General features: G+C 35.4%; 3 protein-coding genes across 4 annotated transcripts; all 3 read right to left on the minus strand.

Moving 5' to 3' along the window:
- Positions 1 to 1,698: 1,698 nt before the first annotated feature.
- LOC134844364 (DNA-directed RNA polymerase I subunit RPA2-like) lies at positions 1,699 to 18,691 on the minus strand. 2 transcript variants are annotated; one of them, XM_063861016.1, is made up of 13 exons: positions 18,461 to 18,691; positions 17,797 to 17,962; positions 16,893 to 17,018; positions 16,225 to 16,469; positions 15,612 to 15,831; positions 15,199 to 15,335; positions 14,646 to 14,817; positions 12,881 to 13,179; positions 11,647 to 12,527; positions 8,838 to 9,122; positions 5,119 to 5,540; positions 4,089 to 4,417; positions 1,699 to 1,737 (listed from the first exon to the last, which is right to left on the minus strand). In XM_063861016.1, the coding sequence occupies exons 1-13, from the start codon at positions 18,676 to 18,678 to the stop codon at positions 1,716 to 1,718; spliced, it is 3,522 nt and encodes a 1,173-aa protein (XP_063717086.1). In that variant the 5' UTR covers positions 18,679 to 18,691; the 3' UTR covers positions 1,699 to 1,715. The 2 variants fall into 2 exon arrangements, with proteins under 2 accessions (XP_063717086.1, XP_063717085.1); XM_063861015.1 differs by lacking the exon at positions 1,699 to 1,737 and having other exon boundaries at positions 3,705 to 4,417.
- Positions 18,692 to 20,401: 1,710 nt separating this feature from the next.
- Positions 20,402 to 21,555, minus strand: LOC134844572 (uncharacterized). Its single transcript, XM_063861309.1, has one exon. The coding sequence runs from the start codon at positions 21,550 to 21,552 to the stop codon at positions 20,656 to 20,658; it is 897 nt and encodes a 298-aa protein (XP_063717379.1). The 5' UTR covers positions 21,553 to 21,555; the 3' UTR covers positions 20,402 to 20,655.
- A 2,900-nt stretch (positions 21,556 to 24,455) lies between these two features.
- Positions 24,456 to 24,917, minus strand: LOC134844708 (putative gamma-glutamylcyclotransferase CG2811). The gene has a single exon (XM_063861523.1). The coding sequence runs from the start codon at positions 24,915 to 24,917 to the stop codon at positions 24,456 to 24,458; it is 462 nt and encodes a 153-aa protein (XP_063717593.1).
- Positions 24,918 to 25,802: the final 885 nt, after the last annotated feature.

Raw genomic sequence — 25,802 nt, forward strand, 5'->3', positions numbered from 1 at the left:
TTCGCGAACCGACTCAGTCTATGAAAAAAACTGAAATAATTTGAAGCTTCTTTAGATTGACTTAAAAGTTTCGCGATTCGATCCAGTTTATGAGTTAACATGATATAAATCAAAGTTTGATAGCTTTGAAAGCTTGCATAGAAAAGTTAAATTTATTCGTGACCAAATTAGTACACGAAAAATTTAAACTTTTCTAAGCAAAAGCTTGCTTAAAAAGACTAACTTTTCGCTAACCGATTCGATCTACCAAATAACTTGGAAAACTCTAAGTTTCATAGCCTGAATAGCTTGCTTAGACAACTTTCAGCTTTTCGCAACCTTATTCAGTTTATGAAATAACTTGAATTATTTCAAAATTTCTAGCTTCAAAAGCTTGCTTCGATCTACCAGATATCTTGAAAGTTTTAAGTTTCATAGCTTGAATAGCTTGCTTAGAAAACTTTAACTTTTGGCCGAATGATTTGATCTAAGAAACAGCTTGGATTTTTTGAAGTTCATTGCTCGATTATTTCGCGCAGAAAAACTAAATTTTCGCAGAGCGGTTCTCTCTAAGAAAGAACTTTTAAAATGTTCAGTGGCAAACTGGCTCGATTAAAAAAAACTTCAACTTTTTTGCAAACCGATTCGCTCTATGAAACATTTTATTTTATTCCAAAGTCTCAATGCTCGATTAGCTCGCTTAAAGTTAACTTTCACAAAAATTTCCGGTCTAAACGACTCGAAGAAGTTTTCGGGATTTGATTCAGTCTATGAAATAAGTTGAAGCGTTTCAAAGGTTAAGCCATATAGCTAGCATACCAAAACTTGCTTTTCTGGTAATCATTTTGATCTATCAAATATCTTGACAAATTTAAGAGTTCCATCGCGTGATTGGCTCCAAAACAAAAACTAGAAGTTTTTCCTGTCCGGTTAGGCTCATGAAATAATATCAAAAAACCAGAGTTTCATTGGTCGAATGGCTTCACAATACAGTATGTTTTTTCGCTATCCGATTCGCTGTAGTTTCTTTCAAAGATTTATAGCTTGAATAGCTTGCTTAGAAAAACTCCAACTTTTCGAAAACGGATTCTGTCTATGAAATAACTTGAAGAATCATTTCTTAGCTTGAATAGCAGCTCAAGAAAAACAGCTTTTCGTCAACTGATTCGTTCTATGAAATTTGTTGAAGTGTTTCAAAGCATAAATTTATTAGCTAGCATTCAGTCTACGAAGTACCTTGAAATAATTCAAATTTTCATATCTCTAATATTTTGCTTTGAAACACTTCATTTTTTCACGAACCAAATAAAATTGATTGTGAGTGCTCAAATCTTTGTAGTTTCCCAAGTATGACGTTTTTTTGTGATTTTTTGAAAAATTTAACAGAAAATTTAATTTTTTTTAAGAATTGGAAACCCCTAACCCTATAGTTTGGGACTGTCAGAGTACTATCAGGTGTTGCGAATGTTGCCTCCAAATGTGACTGCTTAAATCTCTGTATTTTTGACATATACCGTTTTTCATCATTTCTTCAAAAAATTTTACAGGAAACTTAATTTCTTTTTCAAAAATTGGAAATTCCTAGCCCTGCAGTTAGGGCTGTCAGATTACTCACAAAATTTGCGAATCTTGAACACTGTATCTTACGATTACCACTCCCAATCTTACCTGAGCTAAAACATCGAGAATGTTATTTTAAATTTGGAAAAACAGTTTTTCTTGACTTTCATTAGTTGTCACTTCACTTGTGCTTCGATTCTAAATGTAAGCACTATCATGTAGTGTTAAGACAAAAACTTGACTTAAACAATTTTCCGGCTTTTCTTAAGCTTTGATTTAATGAGTCTTGATTTTTGTTATGTTAACTTGAATTATCAACTTGACTGTTTTAAATGTTGACTTGAATGCTAGTTGAATTTCAAGATACTTGTTTTTTTTTTTCAAATTTTTTAGCGCTTGCGATGCATGTCGATAATTTCTGCTTGTAATTTCCAAAAGAATTTCTGGGTCAAATCTTTTTAAAAATTTGCGGCCAAAATCTTTTTATAAGCCTGCTTGATAGTATTTTCTTTTTAATTAAATTGGAAGGGTTTTAGGGTTTTTTCGTCAATTTGTCGGAGAAAAAAAATCCGATGAAATTGATGACTCTGTGACTCTTCATCTCAGCCAAATAACCAACAGTCTTTTTCTAATCATTTTTCTTTTCAGCATGTGATAGTGCATTAAAAGTTATGTAAATTCACCTGTTCATCATCTCAGAAAAAATCGCGTGTCCCATGTGATTTACAGGTCCAAACACTTAAGATCTCATGTTTTTTTTTACGTAATTTCCCACGTTCGTCACATGATTAAAAGCTCGGGAGAAACTGCATGTCACATGTGATTCACATGTCCAAACATGCAAATCTTATGTTTTTTTTACGTAATTTTTTCAAGAATCCCCATGTAGTTTTTTGCGTCATTTACTTGTTTTTTCATGTGAATTCACATGTCAGCTCATGTGTAATCACAGGTCGGAAATTGAGATTTTATCAATATTCACAGGATTGCTCATGTAATTTCACATGTGAGCTCATGCAATTAAATATGTCTGTTCATGTAAATTTTTATGTTGCTCATCTGGTTTCACATGTGCAAACATGTGAATTTACAAGAACACTCATGTGAATTTACATAAGCACACATGTGACTTTACATGAGCACACATGTGAAATTATATGAACAGGTATGTAAAATTACATGAGCACACATGTGAAATTATATGAGCAGGTATAAGAAATTACATGAGCACACATGTGAAATTATATGAACAGGTATGTAAAATTACATGAGCACACATGTGAAATTATATGAGCAGGTATAAGAAATTACATGAGCATACATGTGAAATTATATGAACAGGTATGTAAAATTACATGAGCACACATGTGAAATTATATGAGCAGGTATAAGAAATTACATGAGCATACATGTGAAATTATATGAACAGGTATGTAAAATTACATGAGCACACATGTGAAATTATATGAGCAGGTATAAGAAATTACATGAGCATACATGTGAAATTATATGAACAGGTATGTAAAATTACATGAGCACACATGTGAAATTATATGAGCAGGTATAAGAAATTACATGAGCATACATGTGAAATTATATGAACAGGTATGTAAAATTACATGAGCACACATGTGAAATTATATGAGCAGGTATAAGAAATTACATGAGCATACATGTGAAATTATATGAACAGGTATGTAAAATTACATGAGCACACATGTGAAATTATATGAGCAGGTATAAGAAATTACATGAGCATACATGTGAAATTATATGAACAGGTATGTAAAATTACATGAGCACACATGTGAAATTATATGAACAGGTATGTAAAATTACATGAGCACACATGTGAAATTATATGAGCAGGTATAAGAAATTACATGAGCATACATGTGAAATTATATGAACAGGTATGTAAAATTACATGAGCACACATGTGAAATTATATGAACAGGTATGTAAAATTACATGAGCACACATGTGAAATTATATGAGCAGGTATAAGAAATTACATGAGCATACATGTGAAATTATATGAACAGGTATGTAAAATTACATGAGCACACATGTGAAATTATATGAGCAGGTATAAGAAATTACATGAACAGACATGTTTAATTACATGAGCATACATGTGAAATTCCTTGAGCAATCATGTAAATCTTGATGAAATCTCAAATTCCAACATGTGATCACACATGAGCTGACATGAGAATTCACATGAAAAAACATGTCAATTACACAAAAATTACGTGCGGATTCAAAAAAAATTCCGTAAAAATACATGTGATTTTACATGTTTGGACATTAGAATCACTTGTGACACGCAATTTCTCCCGAGGTTTTAATCACATGTGACGAACATGTGAAATTACGTAATTTTTTTCTTAAAACTACATGTTCATTTTTTTTTGAGTGTACAATAAAAAAAACAGATACATTTCCGAATGATCGCCTTAATTTATCTCATAATACCATCATCTTTTATCTTTGAGATATTAAACCGCACTGATATATTACACGCCGACAGCTCGCTAATCAGGTACCTCATAACAGCCGGAACCGCCACTTGTGCGATCGTTTCTTTTTTAATTGCTTTCGTATCATCTTCTGATTCTTTTTTCTTCGAATCGCATATTCTACATCTCCATTTCCGTAAATACCACAAATCTTCGTCGTTAAACATCCTTATGAACTCAGTTCCGAGTGTGCGTCCACACTGCATACATACTGGCATGTATGACTTATCAGAACATTCTAGAAGGCGGTCCATAGTGACGTAGGCTGCACCGTGCGAGAGGAGTCCGTCCCGCTCCATCTCACCCACTCGAATTCCACCACCACGTGATCTACCCTTTACAGGTTGTTCCGTAATCTAAGCACACAAAAATCGAAATCGGCTTTTTTGATTATAAATTTGAGCTTCCTTGTCTCAATTCTACGTCATCATATCCATTATGATCAAATCAAATCAACGCTTAATCAGCGTTTAATTAAACGGACGATTGTCTGAGACGTATTTAATAGTCAGACTAATTTAAAAAAATGAAATCATAGAAACAAAGCGAGCAAAATGTGAACGTAGCAAAAACGTCAGTGAAATCAAGAAAATCCAAAAAACGTCTAATTACTTTTTGATTCGATTCTCAAAATCTTTCATGCTTCAAATTTTGAAAGAAAAACAGCCAACAAAAATGGAAAAGGTTATGACAACAAAGTTACCGAAAGAAGTACGATTTAACTTCTCGATCCTTTACACTTAATAACCCAAGTTCAGAAACCTGTTTCAATAAATGAAACTTTTATTACTCTGTAAATCAAAAAATTAGTAAGTATTTTCGAAACAAAGTCGAGCACATTTTTGAGCCATTTGCACGTTCGTAATTAGAGAGCATAATGGGCCATGCTTTTATCTGGAAGCTGCGCAATACCCTTTCATGGTTCATAATTAAAAACCTCAATTGCTTATTGTAAGAAAAATTGCTTAATAAAAAATTAGTTTAGTTTCCGATAACCGAACACTTGCTCTAACACGTGTAACAAATCACATTATTCTTGTATGCTTCCATTTCTAACCGCATCGATTGGTCCTGTAGTTCTTCCTTGGATCTTGTCAGATACCATGTGTCTCAGTCTCTGGTAGTAAATAGGTCCAAAAAAGATGGCCGCTTCCAATTTCTCACCACTTACACCACTATACATGGTCTCCAAGCCATTAAAATTAAATCCCCGCTCTACTAGCAGTTTTCCGAACACTTCAATAGCTGGGTTCTCTTCACTGTACTTAAACGTCGTCGATTCGTGGAAAGTTCCACTTATAGCTGCATGTTTATTAGCCAGTAACTCGATCATCATGCCGATTGTCATTCGAGACGGAAAGCCGTGCGGGTTAAAAATGATATCGGGTACCATTCCGCCTTCTGTGAAGGGCAAATCTTCAACTGCGTAGAGGCGACTGCAAATACCTTTCTGACCTGCTCGACTGGCGTTTTTGTCTCCTAAAATCAAAAGTGGTATTCAATTTCGATATTTTCGGGACTTCAAAAAATTACGTTGTTGCCGCGTCTACTTTTTAAATTTCGAATGTCAAAGTCAAATTTTGCTTTTTATTCTAAATTGAATTCTATACGCATTTTTTGCTTTACTTCATCCGCTTTTCAATTTTGAGGTAGAATTTATTAATAAACATGACTTGAACTTAGGTGCTTCAAATAGATTGTTGAGCAAGAAAAGAGCTTCCTAAAATATTTACTAACAAAAAGGATATTCAATTCAACCGTAAATTTCAATAGGGCCCATCAGCCTGAGTTTTCTATTTCATTAATTGAACAATTTATCAAGTTATAGTTTAGGTTTTTTGCACCCAAATCGTCATATCTCCAAAAGTAATATTTAAAAAAATTTGTGAAACTTTAAGCTCAAAAAAGGACCCTTAAAAATTTTCACGCTTTATTTAAAAACAGTTCAAAAATTTTGATATCAATCAGATTTGCAGAAAACTTGACAAAATAACTGAGATGAGAGCATCATATCTCGTAATTTAAAATTGAGAAGTTCAGTTAGAATCTTAACTTTGAACCTCTAGGAGTTCCCTGACTTACTTCAAAATTTTCTAAGTTTTTACAATCTATACTTTTTGAAATAACTTTAAACGCATAAAATACGCCATATCTCGGCTCTTAAAAAGTTTTGATCAATCACATTTGGAGGCCCTATTTTTAATCTCTGAGTGTACCTTGAAAGCACCCCACCATAGGGTCAAGATTTTCTTGTTACCTTAGTTTTTTTTCAAACCTAATTTAAAAAATTTTTGAGCAGAATATAACAAAAACCTCAAAAATGAAAAGAATATGAGCACTCAAATTTGAAAAGCAGAAATGCAACCCCATTTACAATTTCTGTTATTTTTTTTTAAAAGAAAATTGAAAAATCATAAAAATACCATATCTCGAAAACCAAAGATTTGAGCAGTAAAATTTCGAGGGCAGATTTGCAAATCCTGAGAGTACCCTGATAGAACACCAGTATATGGTTGAGATTTTAATTTTGTCAAACAAACACTTAAAAGAAAAAGCTTTACAAGTTTTAATCTGTACAGTTAAAGCATTCACCCTTCCATGCATGTAGTTAAAATAATAGATGACCTTGGAAATTTGAAACAGTGAATTCAATAAAACATTAGACGCAGCAGCAAAATATTGTCACTTCATTAAACATTTCACCATCGGGACTTCTTCAACATGTTTCAAGTGAAACGCCAATTAAATAATGTATATATAGATATTTTTAGCCACTTTTCGCTATTCAGAAAAAAAATCAAAACCATATACACACGTCAACTTGAACCAAGAGTCGTTCTAGCGAGACTAATCTGGGATAATATAGTGCTCTAAATCTCTGCTCGCTGTGCATAAGACTAGACAATAGACATCCAAAACTACTCGGAAAGACTAGCCTCGCACTTATTAAGGTAATTGCAAATTGTGCAGCTTTTGTTGCTAGCAGCACCTAAGGGGAAAAAGCACGTCCGTCTATCAGACTATTCCGTAAAGAGACCTTCTAGATTTCATTGTGTACCTTCAAATTACATCTGACAGAGACTTGAGGCAGCAAACCATCCTTCAGTGAGCATGCCAATTCTGGCACAAATACCATCATGAATAATTAATATGTCCGCTGCAAATTTCCATGAAAATATATTTCTCAACCGAACAATAAGAGCTCTTCAAAGGTCTTCAAAAAACTGATTAGATCACCGGGTCATAATCTGATACAATTTAGCATATTCCAAATAATCAAAAGCTCAATCTTGATTGTCTCAGCGACCACCAACCCGACCATCCCAATCGTACCCTTTGGTACTTTTTAAGCCATCCACATTAGGCTGACCGACCCTTAAAATTTTCCAAAGGCGCCTCCGGTGAAGATATATATATACAAATTTTGAAAAACCACCGAACGCAAAAAAAATCATGTGATCAAAACTTTTCAAGAAACGACTAAAAAACGTCTATTTGCCTGTTTTTTATGTTCACAATTTGTTTGCGGGACAGAAAAATTGGTCAAAATAATGTCTTCATCGTGGTATGGGAGAGCTCAGAAATTCAATTTGCTCGGCCTAAACAAAACCTGACAAATAAGCCGAGAAAAACCGGTTCGAAATTTTCGAACTTTGGTCTAATTACGAGCAGGTCAAACGTATCTAATTTCCACCGAGTTTAATTTCGATCATTTGAAAATTTGAATATTTAGACGAAGAAAACTTGAGTTTACTAAACGAAACAAAAGGTTTCTAAAAACATAAACATAGCAAACAGACAATTTGAAATGAGTCAAAGAACTAAAAAGACAAAAAAAAAAAAAGAAAAAATGATTTTCGAAGAAAAAACAGATACCATTAAAGCTCTATGAAATTCTACAACAACTTATGATTGGCACTTTTTCGATACAAGTGACCCTTTTTGAGAACACTAGATCAATAGGTAAATTTTTATTTCGATGGTAAAACTGAAAATTAAATTCAACTTTCGAAACTAGAAGTCGACACGTTTTTTGTGACCTTTACACTTTTGCTGTTTGATAGTGGAGTTGCCTTCCTAGAAAAAAAAAATTTGGCTCGTCCCCCCCCCCACATTTGAGTTTCAGTTTTGAAAACCTAATTTTATGCTGTCATAAGGTAATGAAATTTTGCATGGTGAACAATTTAACTAGTGTGAACACGTTTGTTCTTCATGCCTTACTTTCCAACAAAACGTTCAGCCATAATGACACGAAAGACAACTGAAAAAATGGAAAATTTGAAATTTTGGGGGAGGGCAGGTAGAAAAGAGCCGTAAAATTGAGCCTGAAAAGATGTTCAAGACTTTTCCTGAAAAAAAAAAACAACAAAAAAGCATCAACCCTCCCCTCTGAGGGACTACAACCCCTCGCTGACCAACCAAAGGGTCCCCACTTAGGTTATATATTATGACATCATATTAGGCCGGCCAACCCTAAAATTTTTTGATAGGCCTCAATAAATACTACTATTCTTGAAGATAATTGTGCACAATAACAGAAAAAGTTTGTTTAGTTCTCTCATCAAACCACGCACAAGAAATCACACTAATTTGAAGAAAAAAATAAAACCTATTTTTTATACTTTTTTATGAATGTGGTCGGAACATTCTGTGCTACTTGCATAGCAACCGGTTATCCTTGTATATTGTTTGGTTACAGAAATATAGGGAAAAAAACACTATAAAACCTTTTTTTCCGTTCATACACTCGGACAAAATACAAGCAAATAAACTGACCTATGATAGGGTTCCTTGTCACACGCAAGTTGATACACACTTTTGACCACCTATTCACTTTCTCATGATCAACCGCTCGCACGGATAACACCTGAGCAGTCTCTGCGAAGTCCACTTTCTTCACGTAGTACTTCTGGGTAGTCGTGTCCAGACAACTGTAGAGTGGTTCTCCCTGTCGGAGTATTCGACCCACAGTCGGCATTCCGTCTCTGTCCAGAATTCCCTTCTGGATGAGGTCATCATTGGCACAACTGAAGATGTAGTCGTTACTTCGTTTCTCTTCAACTAAAATATTTCAAGCTGAAACTTTGCTGATCGACTGAAAAAGTTGATTTGAAAACGAAAGTTTAGTTGAGCGGCTGAATAAAACACCTTTCGATTCAACACTTTGCATGCCTTTGCCAACAGCGAACACCACAGTCTGACGTACACGTGATATAACGACAAGCATGACAAAACCGCAAAAAAATGCTTTAGATCTAATGTTTTTTTTTCACTTTCAACAACACATTTACTAACATTTCCCTATAATAAGCAGGAGAAAAATGAGCGAAACAAATGCCGAAACTTTCAAAAAATTGAGTGGAAAGTTATCATTATCGGCAAGCTTACATTTACATGTCTCTACATTGAAATCAACCAAACAAGAGATAATTAATAGGGGAGCAAAAAAAAACCTCGCAAAACCCAACAGCGGAAAAATATTTTAAAATACATTTATATCGATGAAATCGTTATACATACATGTATTCAACAAACTATTACTAACTTGTCCTCAACTGGTCACTGACATTTGATACGAATAGATTGAAACAGGGTAAAACTAGTTAATTGAGACGATGAAACTTCTCAGAGATGAAGTAACATTTGAGATATGTAAGCATCCCACTAACATGCGAATTTAAACAAACGAAAACTCTGCAAGAAAAGCCAGTCGGCCAAATATGCTTCACAGAAACTTGATTACCACAAGGAAACAATTTTAACAGGCATTTTCTGGCGGTTGAAGTTTTCATTTTTTTCGACAAATTTTGTCAATATTATTGCCCCAAAAACAGTTTTATGTGAAAATTGAGCAACTCAGGTTTGGCAGGGTAGTTCTTGAAAAGATTGAAAAAACGGTCAAAAAACTCAAAAATTTGACTATTCCGATGGCCTAAATTTGTGTGTAAAAAAATTCGGGCGTAACCGCTTTTTGAGGGTAGCTTTCCAAATTCGTTCTATTCATTGAAACCAAAAATCTCAGATTTGATAATTTAGTTTTTGAGAACACGAAAAAAAATCAAAATGTCGGTCAAAAATCCCCCCCCACAGACTGTTTCGAAGGCCGTAGACAAAAGTGTAAAGAAAAAAGAGACCAGGGTTATGCAGGCACACAAAAACGCAGGCGATACTTCTATGGATACCCATTTTGAGAATCAGTAGAAAAGTCTTTAAGAAAACACTAAAATTTTTGCAAAAATTGATACAATTTTCAAAGCGTCTCAAAAAATGAAATAAAAAATCCATACTTTCATAATACCAGTTTCTACCAAACAGGAAATCTAAACAAACATGCCAAGCAAAGCATTTGAAATTCAAAATGAACAAAACTTATGAAGCGGAAACTAGGCCGACAATCTTTGAGCAGACATCAGTTGAGTCGAAAAAAAAAACAGATTTTGCAAAAAAAACTTTAAAAAGCATGTCAAGTGATTGAATATGTTCAAGGTTCAACTGAATTTAGTAAGCTAGTTGTTAACCCGAAAATGTCTACATTCCGATTTGATAACTGTTGCTTATCGCAAGCGTAACAAGGATAACCGGTTACTGTGCAAGTAGCACAGAATGTTCCGAACATAGTCTTAGAAAAAACAACTGAAAATTTTTTTCAAATTAGTGTCGTTCTTTTTCGGCAAGGTGTGACAAAAGAAGCTTAGGCTATAGAGTAGGCATACTGGACTTTTATAGCGAAATAAGCAAAATGATTTTTGTAGAAAAACGACTAGAAAATCAAAAAAATCTAAAAGTTTTCAAGTTTTTTTTGCAGTCTTTAGAGCTTAGTAAGTCTTTGATTCCAAAAAGGCGCTTAATTACTCAAAAAACCAATGTTACTCGCGTCAAACTAATTATTTACGTTTTAAATTAAGCTATTGTAAGCTTTTAAGCCATTAAATAAGCTATTTTAGCTTTGTTCGGTCGAATTAAAATGAAAAACCAAATATTTTAAACCAGTTTTCGCGGCAATGGGAAACTTTTTTGGAATTTTTTAATGTGGTTCGAATTAGAACTGAAAGGGCTTTAGATGATATATTACTCAACCTAGTCCAATGATTGATCATAGTACCTACTGTTGCTTGAAAACGAAAAAAAAAACTAAAACACACCCGAATACAAAGTTCCTCCCCATTTTCAATAGTCGGAACAAAAAGTCAGAGAATTTGCTTTTGATAGGCACTTTGTTTTTAAAGCTTATGAAAAAAAATCATCACAATCTTTATAAGAGTAAATCACTTCGTTGTTTTACACTTCAAAACAATAAAATCCATAAGAAGACAAAGTTCTTTCGCGCTTTTAATGGTCGGAACAAAAACTATGCAACCTGCTGGAAGTGATGGAACGGAAAATCTAATTCAAAGCGTTTGCTTCAGTTTCATATGGAACAGTTGGTGGTGCTAGGAAGTCAGAAGCAGTTCAGTGATCATAATTAAAAATTTCAGATAAACGAATGGGGCAAAATTCAGGAATTTATGAATGTCCGACTAAAAAATAGTTGAAACACTTAAACCTGAACAATTCTGAACAAAACAGAAGAACTATATAAACGTACTCAAATCGATGACTTTCGTCTTCCTCAAATGTGCACTCATGAAACCTCTTTCAACTGAGCTCTTGTTCAGAATCATAGAATCCTCCATGTCATAACCAGTATACGCAATCACAGCTATGATCGCATTAGTACCAAGAGGATATTCATCCCCTTTCAGCTCCTCGTAAGTCTTGCTTCTACTCAAAGGCGACTGAGGTGTCTGAAGCATGTACATCTTATTGTCACTTCTACTGTCTAGCGTATACGAAGGGAACCCCATCGTCTGTTTTGCCATCTGACATTGATAGATATTACGTGGACTTGGATTGCACTCTGAAAACGGGGTCAAATTAGCGATAAAACTCAGAATGTTCGTATTCGCAATCTCTCTATGTGTAAAACCATCAACATCTTGTTGGTCCTCCAAAGCAATGTCCATATACATTTGCTCCAGGGATCCAATAAACTCAATGTCGTTTGCTTCGAAATTAAAAACAGGTCTGACTATTCTTGACTGGTGCGAAAATATGTAGATTCCTGGAAACTGACAACCTTTCACTGAAAATGGGATGAATGCGATTTCTATCTTATTAGAAACGCCAGATTTTGCATCAAATTTCATCAATCTCAGAGCATTTGCAAATTTGTAGCCATCTTTGCGCCTGCAGAATCCGATTAGCTTCCCGTTGAAGGAAATCTCGTAAAAATTTGACCACTTCGGTGCATTTTTAGCATCCGTTGCGTTTAGTTTAGTTAAAATTGGAATCAAGTCCAGCTCCAAATGTTCGTCATTCGTGATTTCAGTTTTGATTGGCAAGTGGTTCAGTAGTCCACAGGGGGCTCCATCGGGTGTGTGTACTGGACATATGAAGCCCCAGCTCTCAGGAAGAAGTTTTCGAACTCTAAAAACAACCAATCAAAATAGCTGAAACAGATGCTACACTAACCATGATAAGCTTCGATTTAAAAATTAGATACAGTTAGATAAAGTTAGATTCAAGAAGTTACTCTACATTTCGCACTTTTAAGACACAATGAGATCTTTTTTCAACTTCGCTTTACCAATAATGTCAGCAATTATGTCAGCGATAATGTCCTTTTCTTCCGACGACTTGGAAGCGGGGTTAGGCGCAGAAAGTAACTTAAGAACCCAGTCTATATTTTTGATCAGAATATATTCAATATGAGTAAAACACACTAACACAAGGATCAATCAATCAGAAATTGGATACAATCTACTTAGAATGGAACTAACGTTGAAACTCGACTATCTAAGAAGTAAGACCCTCTGTGAACTGCTCTGAAGTGAGACAAAAACCTGTAGAAGTTGATCTTCTCCGCCATCACACACATGCCCGACGCCTGCATCAGACCGAGACTACTTTTCGACGTAATATTTCCCGTGGCTAGGAAGTTCAAAATAGCTGAGGTTATGTCTCCTGATCTCTGTATTGATTCGGCCACCACCTTGTCCATGTCTATTTTCTTGCCTTTAGCTGTGTGAATCTTCTTGCATGTTTCCTGACAAACTGTGAGCCAATTCTCAAGGCGATCCTTCAAACAAAACTCAGATAGGGCCATACGAAATCTACCCGAACTAACAGTAGGTCAATAAATGCTTCACCGAAAGCTGCTTACCATAAGGAAAATGACATTTTTGACCGTTTATAAATTTCTACCAAAATGCTCACTTTTTGGCAATTTGACTATTTAATTATAAAACAATTCAACTCAAAAACTCGCTATTTAACACACCCCCCTGTCACACACACACATGGGCGAAATTAGGAGGGGGGGTGGACGGACGCTCCCTTCCCTCAGAAATTCGACCCCCTCCGACCCCAAGGGTCCCACCTTTGTACTATTTTGAAGAATTATCCATTTTTGGTGACGAACCCTAAAAATTTTCTAAGAGCGCCTTCGGCGCCATATATAATAATTTTGAGGAGGGGAAAAAACCTTTCCAAAAGTGCCTAAAAACGCCTTTTTTGGCCAATTTTTTTCAAAACTTCGTCTGCGGCGCAGAAAACTTGGCCAAAACAGGATTTTTTTTAGTGCTTTGGGAGAGCTCGAAAAACTATATTGGGACCCAAAAATAAGGTCGTCAAAATTTTCGAAAAGTTTTTGAAAATCCGCACCCCCCCTCCCCCCGAAAAAATCCTAGATCCGCCCCTGCACACACACACTTCCAGATCAAAATAGCAGCACGAAGCAATAACTCAACGAAATATTTCGCGTTCAAAACATTTCAAGATTTTAAAGTGGAAAGTGACAAGGGAATAAATGGTTTAAAAATTTGTTCATTCATCGACAAGCAACATGGAAAAAGGGAATGAGTTATGCTGCAGAAAATAATTAAATTTGTTCAAATAAAGTAAACGGACAAAACGGATTTTTAAACAAATGAATTGCTTCGGTGCCTTAGGCACAATTGGTCGTGCTAGAATATCAGGAGCAGTATGAAAAAATTGAGTTATTGTAGAAATCCCTATTTTAAAAAATGAAAGAGGCAAAATTCTGGATAGTGGTTCCTTAAAAATTAAAAACTGTGATGAAAACAGTTGATATGTGTACAAAAAAACCGCTCACGTAGAGATTATGGACCAAAATACCACTTCCAGAGAACACTCGTAACATGCCTCGGAGCGAAAGGAGTGATTAAAACTTTTTCAAAAATCGACCAAATTAATTTTCCGAGCTCTCTCAAAACACTCTCGAAAAAACAGTCCAAAAACGGTGTTATAATTCACTTTTTGGAAGGTACTAAGCAAAAATAAACAAAAAATTCGACGCGCCCTCTTAAAATTAGGCGCCTTGAGAAAAAAAAAATTTATGGTCGGCTAGCGAAAAAATGATGTCGTAAAAGAGTAACACAGGGAGGCCCTTTGAATTGTCAGGGGTTCGAATCCCTGAGAAGCCCCTCTCCTCCCCCTTCACTTTTGTCAAATTTCGCTGCAATGACTCTCTCTAAGTTAAGAAATCATCGAAAAAAACTTTGTCGAAAATTTTAACAGATCTACTTTGATGACCAGACAAAACAGATGTCCACTTGTGAGCACTTCAAAGTTGGAGGGTGAATCCAGATTCTCTGGTGCACATTGTCCGGTGGCAAAAGAGACCAGTTTTCTTAAGCCATGGGCCAGGAAGTTGACCTTGTCTATCGGATCTTTCAGGTGGATTGCAATGCACTTTCTGAAGCGAACAGTTCAGTTTAATTTATTTTCAAAATTTTGAATTTATTAATAGTTTTGCACAAACATATCTTCCACGGGTTACCATACATTCCTGGCCTTATATGTCAACAGTAACTATTCAATTTCATCAAACTATTCTTAATACTATCATGTGCAATATTTTTTGAAACAAAATTAGGTTTCTTGGAACTAAAAGCTGTTTTTTGAAAATGAAGGGTTTTTGTTGAAAATTCCAGATTTTAACTTGAAATTAAGTTTAAAATTTGAGGCCATAACAAGGGAATTAGCCATAAAAAAGGCTCATACATACTTAAAGAAGGAGGATTGAGGCCATAATAACTTGAAGATGGAAATAGAAGTCTTGAAAAACTACACTAACTTTAGGAAGAGTTTGCCGACTTGTGCGCTTTCGTGCCAATCAGGAGCATTCAACACATATCTCAGAGTCTCTCCAATCATATTCAGTGCATCTGTTTGACTCCACAAGTTCAGAGTCTGGTTCTGGGTCAAACTAGTCTAAAAATTAAGAAGACGCTAACTTTGGAATATCTTTTTGACATTGAAACTGCGACTGAAGACCCTTCAATCAGACACACACTACACGCTATCACTTATGCGAGGTAACAGAAATATCCGGAAAAAAACAATCGTACACTAGACGAACAGAGACGAGGATCGAAAGCATAGACGTACACGCCCACTTTTTTATCAAATATAACTTTTTACTTCCTATTACTGAATAGCATAAAAAAAGAACACAAAAGTCGATTTTTTCTGAAAAAAAAATCAAACCTGGGCTACATTACACAACATCTCTGAGCGTGCGGCATTGGCGTCATTGAGCACTATTCGTGAGTACAACTCGTAGTCTGTGATATCGACCAGTGCTCGGAGAATGACTCCGATTGGTATGTGGAAAGCTTGTCTCAAGTAGATCATGTTACAAACTACTCGTTGAGTTTTGGTGTAGTGAAGTATGTTGGTGCAAATACTCCCGTCCGCATCTACGCACCTGGAAGGAATATAGGATAACAAAAGCAAACCAAAGTCAGGGGGTACCTGATTCGAAAGGTGATGCGTAATTTTCAAAATGTGTCAAACTGTCAGAAATTGGACATTTCCCAAGTCAACAGCAGCTTGCTTATCAAAATTGGAAGAATTCTCTTAAGCGACATCTTCCCAGGTTATTTAGATTTAACTAAATTTTTTTCTCTCTCGAAATTTTTACTCTCTTCGTTTTAGAAAATAAGCACATTACCACAACGAAACCCCAGCATTTTCAGTTTTACTCGATGTATTTTGAAATGACAAACGCTTGAACATTTTTCATACATTTCAGAGACAAAACTTATTCAGGCAATTCGCATTTCAAAGACAGCCAAAGAACGAAAAAGTCTTTACGTACCTCATAGACACTCCGAACTCCGTGAACTCGGCGTTCTTCTGTTTCCATGTATGCCTCTCAACTGCAACTGGGAAATTCCTCCTCTGTTGGACCAGCATACGGACCACTTTCTCCGACCCATTCACAAGAAAGTAGCCCCCAATGTCTTCCGGGTCCTCCTTGTGTTTTATGAACTCAGCGGGACTCATTTTGCTGAGAATGCAGGAGTCCGATTTGACCATGATCGGAATCTCGCCCATTTTGCGCTAAAGATAACTCTAATTTATTAGAAAAATAATTAGAAAACTAACACGCGAATACAAGGTTCCCTGCAGGTCGGAACAATAACCCTTAGTCGTATTTCGTCGTCGGATCAACAAGTGAGTTATTTGACCAAGACACTCGATTATGTAACATTCTATATAACTTCAGTAATCTGTTCAAAAGTTAATAACAATTGAGGTGTAAATCAAACAACTGTATAAACTGAAAACACAGTCAAATTTCAGATAATTCACAACAAGTGAGTTATTTGACCAAGACACTCGATTATGTAACATTTTATATAACTTCAGTAATCTGTTCAAAAGTTAAGAACAATTGAGGTGTAAATTAAACAACTGTATAAACTGAAAACACAGTCAAGATAGTTCTTATGTCCCAAGAAGGATTACTTAGCTTCTCTTTACCTCAGTGAGTGTGATGCGGCCGGCCACTTCCACCGACATTCCAACAGTCAGTACTCCAGAGTAGGACTTGCCACTCATCCTCGCCTCACTCGGGTAGCCACATCTCGACTTCACATCACCCATTCCCTTATACAGACAGACACAGAGGTGTAAAACAAAGTAGGGCAATGACACTTGATATAAGTGATCAGATCTCACGATTTTCACTTTTATGGTTGGTGTCTAAAATTTGACTGCACACAATAACCATTATGGCTATTGAGAAATGAATAATTTGAAGGGGCAAATTGAATAATTAAAAGGGGCAAAATTTTGAAAAAACAGGCCAAAAAGGACGTTTTTAGGCATTTTTTTGGAAAATTTTGACCGAAAATTTGCCTTTTTTCGGCGAGCGCTCCTCCCTCAAAAATAGTAGAAAGAAAATGTTTAGGTTCTGTCACCAAAAATGGATTTCTCAAAAAAGTACAAACGGGGACCCTTGGGGTCGGCAGGATGTCGAGTACCTGAGGAGGGGGTACGTCCGCAGCCCCCCCCCCCTAAATCCGACCCTGATTACATGCTATTTTGGCAAGTAACAATAAGCTTTGGACTATTTTCTGCAAAATGCAAATCTTGCTGAAAAATTTTACACCCCTGACATCATTTTTCTAAAAAGTTTTTACCACCTTAAGATTTTTTTTTCCAAATTTTTTACACCCCTGACCCCGAAGTTTTTTACACCCGAAGTGTATCCGTTTCAAGTTTTCTTAAATCCCTGACAACTTTTTCGAAGTTTTTTACACCCGAAGTGTATCCGTTTCAAGTTCTCTTAAATCCCTGACAACTTTTTCGAAGTTTTTTACACCCGAAGTGTATCCATTTCAAAATCCCTGACAACTTTTTCGAAGTTTTTTACACCCCTGACCTTATCGGACGAGTATCCGGTGGAGGTACTGGTTCCTCGTAATGACGCATTTCTGAAGCTGATCTTCACTCTATTGCCTGCAATTTCGAACTCAATTGGGTTGATGCCACTCACAGCCGTACGGAGTCCTTTGCTCACAAACCAGTTGAACGAATCAATGTGCGGTCTGTGTCAAGGATACAAGTATGATAAGTGATTCCTTAGAAATAGCAACTAACAGATGGCAAAACCCGTTTGCGAAAAACTTCTGACTATCATTTTTTTTGTCATGAACACAGGTACAGCTTTAGGGGAATTCGGCTTCTTTGCCATCCAAAGAGACATTGTCCCATGTGCAAAAAACCTCCCCCCTAAAACTAAACTCCAATATCAAGTCGTAAGGCTGGCCATGTACTATGCTCAAACCTGATTGGCTGAAAAATATTACTTTCAACAAGTGAACAATCTACCCCCTAAATTGATTTAAAGGGAAGATTATTCACTTAGTCCTAAACATCGTTTATGAGAATAATAATAAACGAGATCAACTTTTAGCCGACTAACTCTAGTACTTTATTAAATCGCCAATACCCATTTTGGGGAGTACCGTAGGAAGGGGGATTGGTGTAATCTTAGAACTGTCAGGCAGACACATCAATTTAGGAACCAACTATCATTCTTGTACCTGGTCAATTCTTTCAGTTTCGCATTCTGGGCTGCAGCCGGGATAGCGTAGTCAGGTCTCGTCGAGCTATTTGCAAGTTGCGGGCCTGGTTTACTTCGAGACAATTTCGGTGACTTTTTAATGGTTTTCTTCGACTTCGGCGTCACGGTATTTGATATTAGGTTTTCTTGAGCGGCTGGGAGCTCTTCGAAGTGATCGGGTTCGTCTTTAACATTCATATTCAAACCATATTATCTAAAAAGATTACAAGAGTAGATGATTTTTGGGAGCGGCGCAAGTAGAGACGTTTGGTTGGTCATTCAATTTATTTAAAAAAAACTAGCAAGCGTGTCTAAAAGGATCAATCAGCTCACAAAAAATTTGTTGTTTTTCTGATCATGCTAATCAAAATAAAGCATATCATAAACCGGTTTGAAAAACTATAAATTTTGTAGACCGAATCGGTTGGCGAAAAGTTAAAATTTTCCTATGCAAGCTAATCAAGCAATGAAATTTTCTCAAGTTATTTCAAAAAGGTAATCGGATGAAAAGCTTTAGTTTTTTAATTGGAGTCACGCCATCGATACAAAATTTGAACTATTTCAAGTTAATTGAAAGAGCAAATCGGTTCGCTAAAAGTTGATTTTTCTGAAGCAAGCTATTCAAACTAAGCAACTTTGAAGTAAGTCAAGTTATTTCATGGAGCAATCGGCTGGCCGAAAGTTGAGGATGTTCTATTGAAGCCAATCAAGTGATGAAACTTTTGAAATATTGCAAGTTCTTTCATAGAGTTAATCGTTTCGAGAAAAAATTAGTTCGAAACTTAGTTCGAAAAAAATAGTTCGAAACAAGCTATGAAACTTTGAAAAAGTTCAAATTATTTCGGACCGAATAGGTACGCGAAAAATTTAATTCATATAAGCAAGCCATGAAACTCTGAAACTTTTCACATTATTTCATAAGAGAAATCGGATGGCGAAAAATTTACTCAAGTAACTTCATAAGGGAAATCGGATGGCGAAAGATTTACTCAAGCAATGAAACTTTGAAATAATTTAAGTTTTTTCATGGAGGGAAACGGATGACGAAAACTTCGGCTTTCTCTATTGCAGCCATTCAAACGATAAAACTTTGAAATATTGGTTCTTAGACCGAAACGTTTTCCGAAAAATTTATTTTTTCTATGCAAGCTATTCAAGCAGAAATACTTAGAAACATAGAGCCAATCAGTTTCTTTTTCAAGCTATTCAGGTAATTAAACTTTGGATAATTTCAAATGAACTTATAAAATGAATCGGATGGCAAAAAATTTCCATTTCTCGATTAAAACCATTCAAATAATGAAACTTTGAAAAACTCAGTTCTTTCATAGAGCAAAACATTTGGCGAATTGTTGAGATTTTTCTATGCAAGCTACTTAATCAACGAAATTTTGAAATACTTCAGGTTGTTTCATAGACCAAATCGGTTCGCGAAAAGTTTGAGTTGTTCTAAGCAGGCTATTCAAGTGATGAAAATTTGAAAAAATTTTGCAGCTATTTCATAGTGCGAATCGATTTGCCAAAAATTAGTTTTCTCAAACATGGTGGTTGCTGTTTTCAGCTGATTCGTTTCAGACTGAAATGAATCTGTAACTGCAATTTTTGGAGGAAAAGTGAGCAGTTACAGTCTAGGTTTGAAGTTGAGTCGAGTTCGTCCTGTTCAAATAGCTTCAAGAATTCTAGAAACTTCCAGCTTAAGATTGTTTAAAAATATGAAGAGTCAATCTGATATTGACTGAAAAATACCATAACATTCTAAATTCTGTGAAGATTTTTTTAAACGTTGAGCTCGATGATCGCTCTTAACCATTGCACCTTATGGCAGATAAAACATGGCATTAGTTTTTCTGTCATTCGTTTAATATATAAGATAAAAAGATGAGATAATACAAGATTCGAAAATCGCAACGCCATTAGTTCATTTTGAAATTCTAAATTCAATGATAGATTCTGTTTTTGGCAATTTGTGAAGGATATTACATCAGACTAGAAAGATTCTATGCCCGATAATAAATTGATAAACTAAACAAAAAATTATCTGATGCTGAAAAGCACGCTTATAAAAAGTAAGTACCCAGCAGCAAACGATTTATATACATATGTACAGCTTAAAACAGAAAAACGAAATAAAACTTTACAGAAAAAAATTCCTTGGGGGACGTGTTTCATTGACCTTTATCTATTTTTCACAGCTACCGCAATATCTTCGAAGTACTGATCCCGCTTGTCGGCATTCGGAAATATGAGTTCTCGGCTTTCTTCTGTTACGTAATCCGAAATAAACTTTTCATTCAGCAACTCTTCCCTGAAATCATTCAGCATATATATTTGCGCTTCTAAAATCTCGCCGTTTTCTAGCTTTACTTGAACAGCCTCACGACTATACAACAAAGGAACTTGTTCGAAACGGTCTAACACGTTCCAGTCCTCCGAAACACTATAAAGCTCGCCAACAACTCGTAATCCAGTTCCCTTTTTGTTCAAAACAAATGGTACATTGAATGAAGTCGTTACCACAAATGGATATTTTTCAGCCGAAGTTGCGGTTCCGATTAGTCTATGACCACTCAATGCATGATGATTGACTCGTGTTTTCCGCAACGTTCCGTAACAAAACAAAAGATTTGATACCGGATTCTTAACTTCTTGAATAATTTGTTTGACAGACGAGAACCAGTCGCTTGCAATTTCAAGAGTTTTAGCTTCTTCAACTGTGTATTCAGCGAGGAATTTCTTGTGTAGCAACTCTGGTTTGAAGTTACTCAAAACATACACCTCGACATCAACTTCAGATCCACTCTCTTGTTCAACTTTGATGGTTTTTCGGTCATACAGATCAGGTACATGTTCAACTCGGTCTAAAACTTCAATATCATCACCCACATCGTATATTTCTCCATTAATATTGAAACCCAATCCCGGTTTGTTCAGGATGTAAGGGTTGTTGAAAAAAGAGGCAGTGATTAGAGGGTACCTCTCGACTGTTCTTGCCCGGCTTACTAGACGGTATTTATTCATGAAATGATGAGAGGGCAAACCGGTCTTCAGCGTACCGTATGTGAAAATAAGCATGGTTCATCTGAATTTCAATCAGTAAAACATAGTGCACATTTTGCGACCATCCTCTTACAATTAATTTTACAGAAAAGGCATGGTTGCATATTGCTTCGTTTTACTAGTCAAACCTCAGGGAATTCAAATCAGTATTCGTAAGTCAAAACAATGTTGGAAAAGCGTTTTTTCTCACCGATTCCGCTTTCGTTATCAGAGAGCTCAATTTACCTCACTTTTAGCAGAAAAATTTCAATTGAACTCAAAAAAAAAACATACATACTTAAGTGCATTCATAAATGCGTAGAGACATTTATGAATTCTCGTATTTAAGTCCTCATAAATAACTTTCGCCCGCCAATTTTAAACAATTTTCGTCCTCAGCTGCTTTCATTTAATGTCATAATAAAGGGAAGTTTTCATAGTCATTTTTTGACCACTCTAGAAGAAAATAGAGGAACAAAAGTCGTATGCAGCTTCTTCCGTGTAACTTTTGAAGCAATTTCAGTTATACTTCGAATTTAGGAAATAAATTTTAACGCAAAGAAAGCTGCAAATGCAAGAAAAAAAAGATTAAAGGATCTTTGAAAATGCAAGAAATTAAATAAACAAAAACTACAAAAATAATTCCAGGCAAACAGCATTGAAAGTTAGCGGACAAAAAAGAAGGCTACTGTCAAAAATGCATAAGTCAAACAAAGCACAATTGCCAAAGTTGAAGCATTTAGTCTCGAGTGATGTTCAATTTGAAAATTAAGAAACACGTCAAAGATAGAACTCGTCGGCGGGAAAAGAGTAAAATACCTGTAGATACAATATGGCAGGCCGGAAAAAAGTAATAATACGTATAAAAAACAGAACTAAAAATATGTTTTCCTTCAAACAAAAATATAAACTCACTAAGCCGATGAAAGATCAACCAACCAAGCGAAAAAAAGGAAATTTTACAAAGTCAGATTTCGTGAATTTGATAAATTCAAGTATCAATCAAAACCACTTGCAAACTAAATGGAAATTGTTTGAAACTACAATGAAAAAAAAATTAGAGGGGCTGAAAAAGCATGAATCAGCAGTCCTCTATTGAACTTCTTTCATACAAATCTTATGCTAACTTTGATTTAACAGAAGTCACGAAAATCGTTCCAGAGCCGAAGTAAAATGTGCCGCCTTTTAGGAGGTGACGCCGAGCTTTGCATCCTAGCAATAAAAAAACTGATGAAAACAGGACAATCATTGAAAATCTGCACAATTATGAATGATAAAATTCGGAATATTACTGCATCACAACAAATATTTTTGTTTAAAAATGCCGACTAGCTCATTTTAGGCTAACTCCAGAAAATTAGACCGAACTTTACACCACCACAGAAAAAAACAGCAGTAATCCTGTCACATCATTGGTAATCTCTGTTAGCAAAGTAGGTAATCAGAAAGTCTCTTAACCGATTATAATAATCTTAATAATGCCTGCTTATGCGGCATATTGGAAATTAATCATCTGAAAATGCTAACTCTATAACGATAGAACAGAATATTGGAAACTTTAAAAAAATGATTTTCGAAAGAGACTCACAACTTGCCATTAAGAGCACAAAGCACTAGAAAATTTCCTTCAATGAGCAGCCTAAATGTTGCTTGCTACCTAAGCGGCCATAACATCAGCCTAAAAAAAACAGCACAAAAAATTTTTGCACCAATTTTGAAGCAATCTCAATCAAAATGTACCAAAGTTTTCTAGTGTTCAGGAATCTGACCCTGACAAAGATGAATCATTTAAAACAGCCCTCCATCTGCATTACAATTTATTAGGAAAATGAGCTGACAGAATGTCAATTGAAACATTCCAAAGTTTTTTAAAAATATTTATAAGGAGGTTCTTCGAAAATTTTGCTTTTAATAGTTTATTCAGTCTTAATAGAAAAAAAACAGGATAATAAAAGAAAATCGTAATACATAAAAAAAAAATTAAAAAATGGCAAAACAAATCGCATTGGAAGAAAGCTGAGCGTACTTGACAATTTGAATAGTGCACATTTGCCAATCTCTGTTAGCAAAGTAGTTAATGTGAAAGTCTCTTACCCGATTACAAAAATCTTACTAATCGCAAGGGTAGAAAACCACATAGCGAAAAGACATTTGAGAAAAAGACTCTGAAAAATTGACGATATTTAACACCACTGTCATTTAATCTTTTCATCAGGAAAACAAAAATAAGAAATAACCTGACTTATTCAATGGATATCAGTTAATTCCAGAAATACGTTACTGCGAAAAAAAAAAGTAAAAATAAGACTCATATTCCAACACGAGCGCTGCCAAACAAACAAATTTTCATTAAGTGAGCCTTTTGTTGCGCTGCTTGTTACTTTTTAATCACGAGAGAAGCTGAGTTTTAAAACCTTGATAATAATCTAAGCATTGACCAATCACAAAAATAATAAATTTCACGCTAATATCAAATCGATAAAGGTCGGTTCTTGAATTCGGCTTCTGTTCGCGCTATTTATTCGGTTCGGTGAAGAGCCGATCAATCACACACTTCCTCATGGCACACACATACACGCGCGCTTTTATGGAGTAATTCTTCTATCGCAATTCACTTCGATCGAACTACGCAGCTGCAGCTGTTTTTGACTTTCAGCTTAAAAACGTCCATTGACTCTTTCCTCGCGATCACCAAAAGTTGTTTCAAACGCTTCCGGTCGGCAAATTCCTAGGAATGTAAACCAATCTTACGAGTACCCCCTAAACACCCCCCCCCCCCCCACCACCACCACCACCACCGTTACTCTTAAAATAATTTATTATATTTTAACTATTTGCAACAGATGTCTTGAACTTAAAATAAATCATTTAACCAAATTTAATCATTTAGATCAATCTAAAATGTGAGCATACTTTTAAAAATGCTCAGAGGAATCGATTTAAGTCGACTTGATTTGTTTCTTAACTTGAGGAATTATTTCTTCAATTATTCCATCAATTTCTTTTGCGTCTCTCATCAGGGCAAAATTAACATCTGATTTTGAGTAATCTAGTATGAATGGCTCGCCCAAAAGCTCTTCTTTAAAATCGCTCAGAACATATGCATGTGCCTCTGTTGTCTGTCCGCTGTCCAATTCAACTAAAATTATTTCTCGGTCCATCAAAATCGGAACGTATTCGACCGCGTCAAACACAGCCGAATCGTCTCCAATATCGTACACTTCTCCCAGTACGTTTAATCCAGTTCCCGGTTTATTCAGCAGAAAAGGGCATTTGTGAGACGTACCGTTGATCAATGGATATTTTTCACTCGTTTTGGCTCCGCCCACAAATTGATACTTCTGCATGTAGTGATGGTTTGGAAGATTTTTCTTCAGTGTTCCGTAGGTAAAAAGAAGCATTTTGTAAATTTATCTTCTTCGCTTTAAAGAAGATCATAGAGATGAAAATGACTGCAACACTCTTGCGAATTAAACTTACTAGCACTTGAAATATTCGGTGTTTTAACTTATGATAATATCCAACACAATTTTACATTTATCTTGAAGCGAAGCTTTCAAAACCATATTAATATATCAAAACCGAAGCTTTCAAAACCATATCTTGAAGCGAAGCTTTCAAAACTATGTTACTATCAAGTAATCATAAATATGCCAATTTGCTTGGTGCGTTCACCCAAAAATTCCTTATCTTCGACAACATAAAAATTAATCTTCAGAGGCGATCAAAATGGCTCAAGACTGATTGGTGTGTCAGCCAAACACATTCTTTGTACATTATTGTTGTATCAACGTTATGGTTATGATACTACGACTCCAATCATGAATTTTTTGTATGAATTCATACTTCATAGGTACTCGCTTCCAACCAAAAATCCTACCTTAAAATCTGGCAGAAATAATAATAAAGTGGTTTCTGCGAATCGCAGAGGATCTATTAAAGGTTATCGGGCCTGTGTTAGCATAGTCAGTTTCTATTATTTCCCCACATCCCAGACTGAGTTATTTTGTGAATGCATTAAATGCCTTTTTTTATAAATAGAAAAGCCAGGTCTTATAATCAAGGCAATAAGTTCGCAATGAAATACGCGACCAAAACTGAAAAAAGGGGCGATTAAACACAAAACCCCTTTGGTATAAGTATCTGTGATTCCAAGTCGGCACCAAGTCGAAACAATAGGACAAAAGCCACTCAACAACGAAAGAAAACAATTGAAAAAAAAGACAGAATAAAAAAAATCTATTACTTTTTACGTGTGTCTCGAATGCGTTATTTTTTTTACCTTT

Source organism: Symsagittifera roscoffensis, chromosome 4, assembly GCF_963678635.1.
Source record: "Symsagittifera roscoffensis chromosome 4, txSymRosc1.1, whole genome shotgun sequence".
NCBI classification, from domain to species: domain Eukaryota; kingdom Metazoa; phylum Xenacoelomorpha; order Acoela; family Convolutidae; genus Symsagittifera; species Symsagittifera roscoffensis.

Coding starts and splice junctions, on each gene's coding strand:
- LOC134844572 (XM_063861309.1), bottom strand. CDS start 21,552: ATGCTTATTTTCACATACGGTACGCTGAAGACCGGTTTGCCCTCTCAT.
- LOC134844364 (XM_063861015.1), bottom strand. CDS start 18,678: ATGAATGTTAAAGACGAACCCGATCACTTCGAAGAGCTCCCAGCCGCT. Junction 14,818..15,198: donor GTCGGCAAACTCTTCCTAAA/GTTAGTGTAGTT, acceptor TGTTCGCTTCAG/AAAGTGCATTGCAATCCACC. Junction 9,123..11,646: donor GACGAAAGTCATCGATTTGA/GTACGTTTATAT, acceptor GAAATATTTTAG/TTGAAGAGAAACGAAGTAAC.
- LOC134844708 (XM_063861523.1), bottom strand. CDS start 24,917: ATGCTTCTTTTTACCTACGGAACACTGAAGAAAAATCTTCCAAACCAT.